General features: G+C 32.4%; 1 protein-coding gene across 1 annotated transcript; it reads right to left on the bottom strand.

Annotated features, from left to right (window-relative positions):
• Positions 1 to 261: 261 nt before the first annotated feature.
• Positions 262 to 10,379, bottom strand: LOC107421512 (potassium transporter 7). The gene is made up of 10 exons (XM_048481145.2): positions 9,824 to 10,379; positions 7,510 to 7,738; positions 7,100 to 7,348; positions 6,857 to 6,907; positions 5,604 to 5,864; positions 4,097 to 4,149; positions 3,878 to 3,992; positions 3,502 to 3,756; positions 1,431 to 1,953; positions 262 to 1,090 (listed from the first exon to the last, which is right to left on the bottom strand). The coding sequence occupies exons 1-10, from the start codon at positions 10,100 to 10,102 to the stop codon at positions 550 to 552; spliced, it is 2,556 nt and encodes an 851-aa protein (XP_048337102.2). The 5' UTR covers positions 10,103 to 10,379; the 3' UTR covers positions 262 to 549.
• Between the last annotated feature and the right edge of the window lie 1,384 nt (positions 10,380 to 11,763).

Raw genomic sequence — 11,763 nt, 5'->3', positions numbered from 1 at the left:
TTTCCATAAAATGCACCACTAGAAATGATTCGAGAAAGTAAAAACTTTGAATTAATCAAATAATTCATCTTCGACAGAAGTAAAGTCATTGGATTTTGAAAAGTAAAGATTGGATTTTGAATAATCCCGTGTCAGTTTGATACTAATGTGCAGAGAGTAGCATCGTCTCAGCTTGTATTTGTGTCAAAAAATCCATGTGAGAGGTACATCCTTATGCCACTTAAAAACACGTCAAGGTCAAAAATGTAGAGTGGAAAGAAGGAATCATAAAATCACACTCCATATCTTTGCATGGTTAATTACAAAAATCAATACATGGATCTCAACTCACAGAGAAAAACACCACAAAACTTTCCAAATTGGCTTACTTTTATGTGAAAAAAACGATTGATCAGCAGAGATCCGAATGGTCAGGCAAAATCAAGCCACTAAACAATTTATCTCCACTTCAATTGACAACCGAGTATACGTACTGAACCTGTCGCATGTGTAGCATTCCGGTATAATCTTCAATTTATGATGACCTTATTTTCATCCAAAAGTCCACTTTTAAACCATGTATGTCATACCAACCTGCATCAAATGCGAGTGGGGCACACTTAAATTTGCAATTCCCCTCCTGCAATTCTTTCTCAAGAAAGCATAGAAGTAATTGATGATTAACTTCTTAATAAACCAGGAATTCTTCCTCGCCCTTATATCACCATGACCGAGAAGATAAACAACTCCAGATTCTCTAGCCTTGCGAATGAAGGACAGCTCCCTCTCAAGACTCTGCTCACCATCAGACACTGTTGGGTCAGTAGAAGGCTCAGGCTTCACCTCTTCAGAAGTGCTTGCTTCTGAGATGGGTCTGCTTGTCTCCTTATTATATTCAGCCAGTAAAGGAACACCAAGTGAATAGACACTTCCATTGGGAGCTATAAGAACCCTTGAGGAAGAGGACTCATCCTCAGTATCTGTATCTCCTTCCCCATCGCTCTCCAATGACCTTTCCTGAGCTTCCCGGCGAATGAATTTCTCAAGGCTCTCAATCAGCAGCTGCTCAAACGTCTGGTGATTTTCTTTACGAACATCCTTGTATCCATACCTGATTTAATGATCAGGTGAAACTTAGTGATGCAAAAAATAAGCAAACATAAAATGGAGAAAAGTGAAATAAGTTCACAAGGCCATTTTAAGTGTTCATATTCCTGAATTTTACATCAAGCATGCAGAAACTGCATAAAAGAGGCCCAAAAAGTCTGGGAGAAAAAATATTGGGAGCAGTTATTTCCAAATGATTCATTCAACTTTTTGAAAACTATTTGAAGTAAGTATCGCAACCATTAAGGTTTATAAAGAGGTCCGGTATCACATTATCCAATCTCACACTCACCTATGATTCAACGAAAAAGAAACAAAATGTCTAGAGTAAGTGCACATGTTACCTCGCAATGCAACGAAAAATGTGGTAGCTTTTGGGGCAGACTCTGCGAAAAAGGAACCTTTCACTTTGAGGCACTACAGGAACTGGAACATACTTTATACAAACAAATATGACCATTGAATGGATTGCTGGGAGAGTAGTCAAAAAGTGGCCAAAAATTGCAGGTATACCCTTCGCCAACTCATTATAGACCAAGCCAATACCAGGAGCCCTTATTGTCCCCAGATTACAACCCAATTCCCGCATCAAATCCATTGACAGCTTTTGTTTGACTTCAGTTTCATATTTGAGCTTGCTTCCATAGTTCCAGACACACATTATGAAAAACATAATTACTGCAAAGACCAAAATAATCCAACTTCCATCTCCCACACTCCACAAAACCGATGAGAAAAAGATCAATTCCAACCCAAGGAAGAATGTAAGAAAACTAAGCACTATTATAATATTTATTTGCCATATAAGAAGCATAACAATGGTTACTAAAATCGTTGTCATCATCATAACTCCCAGCTCAGCAATTCCTGCAAAAGAGGATAACTATAAGAATACTGGAGGATTAGATAACAAACAACAAAACAAGATTAAAAACAATACATGCAGCTATAGAAATTATATTATTAACTTAAATTTAATGTATATTGTTAAGATTTTAGGGAGAACTAAAATGAGACCAATACCTTAAGTTATTTACAAGTGGAAGAAACCTGATCACAGTTTACTATGAGTTGGTACTTGAAAGAATGGAAAAGCAGTGGGTAAAATAAATGAATTGATACAGAAATAAACATACAAGTAGGTTTGACAATGGACATGGCACAAATAAAGGAAAAGACTATGGAATTTTTCCTACATGTTCTGATAACTGGGAAATTGGAGCATGACCAACAAATATAACATATCAAAAGATTCCTAAGATCACGGTTACTAACTTGTTAATCATATAGTGTGCCAATACCTAAAAAATTTAGTCTATCATAAAGTCAATATCATGAGCTACAAAACAAATTTAAAAGCATATAAATATACATTGAATTTATTAACCCCTCATTCACGAATGTACTAGGTCACTCAGTTTGAAAATTCATTAGTTAGCTCTCGTATTGCTAACTACAATTAATATCGATTGATGAAAGTGGATTGTACAGGTTATGGTTGGGGAGCCAATGAATGAGTTTTAAAATCAGTAATGACTACTTGTAATAGTGTCAAATCTTAGGCCAGATTAATTAAAATTTTCTCTATTTCATACCATTTCTAATATAAGGAAAATAAGTTACAAAAATATTAACACTGAACATTTTTTTGGTAATGTAATAACGGCTTTCAAAATTTATCAACAAAGTTTATTATTATTGTAAACCAACCAACAAATTTTTAGAAAGTTGGCCCAGTTATGTATATCAAATTATCAAACATACATCAGTACATACAATTTTTTAAATTAGGAAAACGAAGAAGAGAAGTTGATGGCTTTGTTCTAGTCAAAATGGTTGGAAAGAAAATGCTAGAACTTATGAAGATGGTAGTCAAGATGTGAGGATTTTATGGGGTTCAATCAAGCTTAGGGCTTCTCTAAGGCTGCTTTTTCCAAGGATTTTAGGAATATCCCAATAAAAGATATGTTGTAGTTGATCATTTTAGTTTTCTTTGAGGATTGATCATCCTCTTCAACTTTATGTTATGCGCTTTCTATTGATTTAGTAAAGTTTTCAATAAAAAGGAACGAAAAAACAGAAAAGAAACAAAAAAAAAAAAAAAGATTACGCCTTCTTTTGAAACTTTTCTTAAACAAATCTACTTTAAGGTATAGAATCAACAATTACAGGATTCAAAGACACAGGATTTTCTAACATCTACTTGTTCTTAGGGACGAAGCACAGCACAAGAGAAAGGGTGAAATGGTGAAAGAAAAAATTTTCAAAAATGCAAAGTAATCTTATGATGATGCCCAAATACAAGAATAAACTGAAAGAAATCAATTGTATCCTATACTGCTAGAGTAAATTCCAAAAGATCTAATGGCATACAGAAATGAATACAGATGAAAATAAAACAAGGGAGAAAATTACCATAAGCATTTCCAATCTCGTTAATGCTTGAGATGGTACAGATGGACACTAGGCAAACCACCAACAAAAACCAATTTATAACAGGGATATAAATTTGGCCCATAAATTTCCTGGAGGTATGAATGATTTTAAGACGAGGGAAACAACCAAGTGCCATAGACTGTTTAATGCATGAGAATGTAGCGGTTGTCATTGCACGACTGGCAATTAATGCAGCAATATTTGCAATGAATAAAACGGGCCAGAAAGCAGCACCTGCAGACATCACCATAGCATAATTTCACATCAAGTCCAATTTTTCTCTATAGCAGGCATATTAGTTAAAAAGTAGTTAAGAAGTTACACCTTCCACATCATCAAAGACAATCAGGCTTACTTGGAATTGAATGAAAAAAAGTTTGCTCAAATCCAGCATGATTGTTCATAAGGTATGCAGCTTGGCCCAAATAGCCCAACATTAGGCAAGGTAAAACAAGAAACACAAAAGTAAGCTGCAAACAGCAATTACCCAAATCAGAACATAACTTAACAGTTATCACATATATGAAATAAACAAGAATTTGTATACTACAAATTTACATTTTTGCTAGTTTACCTGAACTGATCGCACAGAAAAGTAGCAAAGGTCTGCAAACATTGCCTCAGAACCTAAAACATACGCCACCATCAGTAACAACATAAAATATAGGGGACGGCAAGGATCCTGATTCACCAATTATTTATTCAATTTACTACAATTGAACGTTCTTAAATAGTTAAATTATACATTAATTAGTCAGTGTACCTACAGATTCTATTATTCCCTAAGCTTCAGAACAGAAAGTGACATACTCCTTAAGTATGCAACATAAGAAAATACTTCAACTAGGCATGTTAACACAACAAAAATTTGGGAATGAAATTTCAGGACAAATAGTCTTTATTTCCAAAATAAAAACTGAAAACCATGATAGAGGAAGAAATATGATCTTGCCAATTGGAATAACAACACTACCAATACTCCCAATGTACATAAAAAAATCTTGCCCTCTTCAGTCCATGGGTATTTTCTCATGTTAAATCATTTTTTGATAAATTAATTGACGAACCTTCTGTGCTCCCTTTTTTTTTTTTTTTTGGTTTCAAGCCTAAATCCTTCATTTGGAAGTCAATGCTTCCTCCCTAAAGCCAAAATTTTGACTTGAAATGCTCATGCAAAATGAAATACTTACGACATCCTCCAAAGAAAACAAAATAATTGTCCAATCTGCTTCATTTTATGTTATGGGTAAAAAGAAATAGGAATCTATACACAATTAAGTTCTCGAATGTGTACATTCAGATTTTATATTTTTATAAGAAGCAAAAGTAAATCTAATAAAACAACAACCATAAAATATATAGATTTTTTTATAAGCATACAATACATAAAAAGATGATGAAAAATCTTCAAGGATCATAAAGAAACAAAAGAATTTACAATAAAACAGAAACTAGCAACTGCCTTTATATAGAACATCCTTCCAACATAAATTAAACATGAAAAATTGGTAAGAGATTTGAATTTGTTTTGGCTGTTCATGATTTGAATTTAACTATAAACACCTTTTAACAACAATGCAAGTATTTTGAGCATTCAGATTATAAAGTAAGCTATATCGTGCCTGGCTGAATTGTGTTGGATAACTGCCCCTTCAACTTGAGAAATATTTAGAACACAGATGGTATTGGAAAGTCAAAGATAGGGAGAACTTTATGAGGTGTACTGTATAGCTTTCTTCTCAGTTATTTAGGATGAAAAATTAATACAAAAACTTTTGAAAGAACAGGGATTGGAATCCTGGTGGAAGATAAAGATTCTTGTGGAATTATTTTGAAATTCTCTGAAGAAGCAAAACTTTACTGATAGAAAATAACCATTCAATACATAAGTAGAGGATGAGAAATTCATTTTATTTTTCATTTACTTTCAATGTGAATAAGTCTTTGATTCCTATGGAAGATCTAATCATCAGGGAGGTAAAGATTAATTAACTGGTACATACAAGATTGAAACACATGAGAAAAATATTAAAATTATTAAGTATTGCCACATTTTAGTTTTCTCTGATTGATCTGTTTACCTGTTGCACATAAGAGACAACCCCCTAGAGAAAACCAAGCCTTTGTTGAGTTCCTCTTGAAAAAGTAGTAAATATGAACAGGATTGAATGCCCTCAAAACACTGCTGTCATATTTAACAAGGTTGTAGATTCCAATGCCCGCAAGGGAACAAAACCATATGAATAAGGCTGGGCCAACAGCGAGTCCAACTTTGCTTGTGCCATATTTCTGTACACTGAATAATATTATCAGGAAAGCAACTGAAATCATCACCACTTCATCTGCACCCAAAAAAATATGCAAGAACTTTAACATAATAATACAACTAGTTGCCTTAAAATAAACTTGAAAACCACAAGGACATAAGCAGATAAACTATATACAAAATAAAGAAATTATCCCTGTCATACCATTTTGACATACCGAACACAAGAAAGAGGATTGCATTTAGCCAAAGATTAAAATGTATGATCTAACTCTGACAAACCTGATTCCAACAATGTTCAATCCAAATATAAAAAAGTTTGAGCATTGAAAAATGTTCAAACCAATGCAAGAATGTAATTTATGCACTGCACTAAACATTTTTATAGATTAAAATATCAAATTGCAAAATTTTCTAAGAGAAAGAATCTTTTTTTTTTAATTTATTTTTTATTTCATCACTAATACCAACAAAATTCGACACTCATAACCAAACTAAGGCAGTTTAACATGAGATTATAGCTCTCTGGCCCTTAAAACTGATATAACACCACCCTGGATCAGAGAAGGCACCCTAATTGACTAAAATACTGTAAATTTGTAACTTTAGATCTTTTTGATAACTGATATATCACACTGCTGGAAGTAATTTATATGCTGTGGTAACATTTCTATAACTTAAAATATCAAATTGCAAAATTTTCTGAGAGCCAAGAAAATATATCTTTTCTTCACTTTGTACCAACAAAATTCTACACTAATACTCCATAGAAGGAAGGCCATATGTTTACCCCGAGACCACAGCTTTCATAGCCCTTAAAAAAGATATGATACCATCAATGCCTCAGACCAGAGAGAGTACTAAATTCACAGTGACGTAAGAAAGATAAACTACTGTAAAATTTTCATTTTAGGTCTTAATGCATAACCATATATCATACAAGAACGAATTAAGTTAGCCACGTAATTTATGTTAAAAGAAAACCGCATTCATCATGTACTACATAAATAAATATATATATATATATATATATATATATTAACAAGGTTGATTAAAAGGCTGATGTACCTTCATTAATGGCATCTACTCCCACCTTTAAGCCTCCTACAGCTGACACTACTGCATCAACATTGAAATGAATATATAAATAACAATAAAATGGTATGCACTAAATTTGGGAACAATTAAACAGACCCACACTAACAAATAGAATAAGTAATATATAATATAGGTCTATAACAGCTCTCATTTTTTTCAACCTTGACACCCAAAGAAAAAAAAAAAAAAAAAAAGGATTGATTATGCAGAAACCTGACATTGCCGGTGTAACAACCCCATTGGCAATCACCATAGAAGTACCAACAAGCACTAACATCAGCAGAAGCTTTTTCAGTGTTAGTGAAGTCTCAAGTCTTTCCTTGATTTTAAGAGATCTCTCAAGTTCAGGGGATGGCACCTTTAGCCTGAAGCTTGATATACGAGCATCAGATGGAAGCTGATTTGGAATAAGACTCACCTTTGCATACCGACAAATCAACGAGTACAAAGCAAAAGTACCACCTGGAAGAATCATCTTATTATGAAATACTTATTTCTATAAAAAGTCAGATCAATCATTTCAGTTATATAGATGTGTGAGTGCATGTAGATAAAGTGAGGAAGGAGGGAGGAAAAGAAGAGAAGCTGGTACAAAATTGAAGGCATTGGAATTTCCAGCATACCTTCACCATCATCATTGGCCCAAAGAACGACCAAAACATATTTGACCAGGGGAATTAAGATTAAGGTATACAGAACTAGTGACAGTGCTCCAAGAATATCTTCATTTCCATCAATAGGTGCCTTATTAAACATCACACTAAATGTATACAACGGACTAGTTCCAACATCACCAAAAACAACACCTAGGGTCTGAAAAGCAAGTATTATTTTCCTTCCCAAATTGCAGTCCTGCAATAAAATATAATTATCAATGAAGTTAAAAGTCTTAATACACTAAATCACTGCCATATGCAAAACAATTTTGATTGTATAATTCAAAAGTATCTCTTTTAATTGTCAAATCTTTTAAGAAACAATAAAGTAAGAAAGCTTTGGGTCCCAACAAATCTTATACCAACCAAGTTTCCCCATACACTGTAAAATATAAACCTGAGTCAAACAAACCCAAAGACCAGACTTCTGCTGATACAAATTAGAAGGAAATATAAACTTTCTTAATCAAATAAAAAAGCTTATTGGAGTTGACATTACAAGTGGCATTCCATGCCATTTCTCTAATAACCCAAGTTTATGGAAATAAGGCAACTGAGATAATTAAAAAGCTAACGATAAAAAAATAGCTGCCCTCATCCCCACCATTCTTCACGGTACCAATTTTCATTCTTCAGGACCTTTTCTAATATTCACCAAGAATTTCAGTGAGTAGAATAAATGCAATCACATAGATGAAAGCACCATAAAATTTTTATGAGCCCAATCAGCTGAAATTCCAGGTTCCATTGTGGAAAAATCAAAATAAAGGTTGGTACTGTTTCTTTTTTCTTAATTTATTTGGGAAACACGCATCATAAAAGCAGTTAGTTTTAAAGTTTTTTTTTTCCTTAGTTGCATATATTTTTGTCCTCTTGAATAGTTGATTATTATATAATCCATGAGATAAAACTGAAAACGGAACCAAAATCCATAAGTTAAAAGACAAAAAGAACCCACAAATATACAGTGTAATATATTCATTAGATACATGTAACACTACCAGAGGAACATCTTATTAAACAATTCTATTTATTAGCACACCATAAAGTGTGATATTAGATGCTTAAATGAACAAATCAAGCAGAAGTCATAAATTACTATACAAGCAAACTGAATAGGAAATTAATGAGCTATTAGTACAATAGTAGATTAAAGTGGTAACAACATTGCTGATGTAACATGATTAAAAAACTATGTTGAATTAACACCTTTCCAAAACAATGAAAAGATCAGTGGAAGTTTGTTCTGAAAAATACAAATGGAAAAAAATGGGAGGCTTTCCGTAGAGAAGAATCAATATGTGAACTGCCCATGCATTTTAATTAATTAATTAACTAAAATAATGAAGATAAAAAAGGATTAATTAATTAATTCAAATAATGATGATAAAAAAAAAAAAAAGGATAATTCGTCCAACCAAACCTATAGTGGATTAGTTGGCCCTTAATCACCCTCAATAACTTACTATCCTCAACAAGAATTGTGCTCAAACTTGAACACCATTCAGAAGCACCATTCATTATCCTTCGTGCATAATTAAACAATCCATATTCATACTTTGACAATTTTACCTTGCTCCTATTTAAGAGCTCTTATAACATTTTACCAACAGAAAGGGAGCTCTCACAACATTCAAGATTTCTGAATACAGATAACAGCATATTTAATACCCCAGTTGAGAGCTTAGTCTTATCTACTGAACTGAAAATTGGAAAAAGAAATTTTCTCTTCCCCATTCATATAAATCTCAAAAGTATCACCCAGTACGAAGAGGATTTTTTTTTTTTTTTCTCTCTTTTCTTCCAACAGCCTGTTCTCTCGCATCACGTCACTTCTCATCTCTTTTAAATTGAATTGCCAAACAAATGTAAGGCCTCTCAAACTCCATTTTAAGAACTAAAATTCTAAAAAACTGAAAATCAAGATAAAATGTATCACAATAGTAGCACAGATGACGCGAGATTTCCAAGAGGGTAATTGTATTTATTTGCATATGTAAGCTCTGTATAAGGTTCATAAACAAAAATATCAAACTGAGTAAATATACTGGAAAAAACACATACACGAACCATACCACTCTCGAGTCTAGTCTACTTTTTTGAGCAACACTTTAGAGAGCTAGTTATTCATTTTTTGAAGGAAAAAGCACTGACCAAGATAAACAAAACAAGATTCCATAAACTAACCAAAAAAAAAAAAAATGCCAAAGCGATCCGTTCACTTTAAACCAATGCATTTCGCAGTTCAATTATGACGGAATGAGGAAAAAATCGAAAGCACCTCGTATTCATGGCGTTGAGCTCCAGGAACCTCGAGGGCTTCAACGTCAAACGAATCAATCCGCGGACCGGTCCGAATCAACCTCTGCTCAGCATTATCTTCCTCATCATCATCCTCGGAATCCAAAGTCGTAGGCCGTCGCCGCAAATCTTCTTCCTCTTCATCCTCATCGATCATCGAATCTTCCTCATCCTGGAAGACCCAACGCGATTCCGTCGAGTCCATGGAAGCTAACAAGCTTCCAGTGATCTCTCCTCTCTCCGAACCTCCCTCCGCCATCAACCAATTAATACCGTAAAATTCAGAAAAAAAGAAAAAAGAATTGTAATTAGCAGTAGCGAATTTTGAGCTTTACTCGGGTGGTGTTTGGAAGGGTGGAAAGGGAAGGAAAATGTTAGGGTTTGGCATGAGAAAAATTGAAAGAAAATTAGTGTTTGGGAAATGGGAAAAATTTTAGGGATTGTTTTTGATCTGTTTAGGTAGAAAATTTGGGGTAGCGAATGAGGGAGAGAGGAAAAAGAAAGAATGTATTTTGTGTGTGTGTGTTTGAGTGTTTTGGGTAATTTACATAATAAGCCTGGAGCTATAGTCCGTGTTTTCTTGTTACTAACTGCTGAGTCCTTTGTCTTTGCTCGTCTTTACGGTTTTTCCTTACGCTCGCGCGTCGATATACAACATTCAAATAACTAAATAAATAAAATACTCAACATTCCATACTCTATATTACTCAGTCTTAAGGTCACACTGGCAGTTAAAATAAAGTATATATGTCTGACATGAATAAACATTATGCGGTCCAAATAATAAATAGTCCATTTTTTTTTTTTTTTTCATAGCTGCTTTAAAGAGGGCAAATTTCAAAATGCCCCCTCTGTTTTATGGTTTTTAAAATTTGCATCTGCATTTCTAGAAATTATTATAATTTGGTGTCACTATATTATGATTTTTGTTTCGATTTAGTCCTTTTCAGTTCAGTAGCAAAATTTTTGTTGTTTCAATTTATGTATTTACCCTTATTGAATTGAAAATTTCAATTTTGCAAAATTTTGAATAATAATTATTTTGACGAATTTAATGAAAACAACAAATGTTTATTTAATGACAATTTGGAAAAGTTTCTCCTTATTTTATAAAATAAAAATTTGGAAAAATTTCTACTTATGTCAAATGATGTTTTCATTAAATAAACTATGACTTTTTTAATAAATAAACTATTAGAGTGCACTTAATTTGTGAAAAAGTTTGTGCTATAAGGGTTAAATTAAAACAAAATAAGAGATAATGTATTAGGGATGTTCATCGAATTTGGAACTGACCTTACCAAATTTTTGAATAATCAGTCCAATCCCCAATTAGTAATCTTTTTAATTTCAATTTAAACCAAACCTATTTATATAAGAAACACAATTCAAACCAATCGAACTAGTAATCAATTTGGATTGATTTGAATATGGGCTTTTTTTAATTTTTAAGCTTTTTTTTAAAACTTTTGGACTTTTTTAATTTTTGAGCTTTTTTTAAAAACTTTTGGACTTTTTGAATTTAAAATTTTGAACAATAATCTTTGGCTTTTGAATTTTTTTCATTGTATAAATTACTTTTTTTTTTTTTAAATGGATAGAATATCTAAAAAAAATAATACATAAATATTAAAATAAAAAACAGCATAAGTCAAAGCTTAATAAAAAATTAAAGACTTGCATATGTAGATAATAATGTAAAATTTAAACATATATAATTTTATTATATATATTGTTAACCAACTTTGTTTGGATCTGTAATTAGATTTTCACTTTTAAAACTAAGTTAGATTAAACCGATAATTGATTTTTAATTTTTAAAGTCAATCCAACCCGATTATATTAAAAAATTATCCTAAACAAATTGGATTGGATTATATCAGTTGTTTTCATCTGTTAGTTAATTTTTTGGCACACCCT

This window comes from Ziziphus jujuba, chromosome 9, assembly GCF_031755915.1.
Source record: "Ziziphus jujuba cultivar Dongzao chromosome 9, ASM3175591v1".
NCBI classification, from domain to species: domain Eukaryota; kingdom Viridiplantae; phylum Streptophyta; class Magnoliopsida; order Rosales; family Rhamnaceae; genus Ziziphus; species Ziziphus jujuba.
The sequence above is the reverse complement of the archived record's forward strand: the minus strand, read 5'-3'. Positions and strand labels throughout refer to the sequence as shown.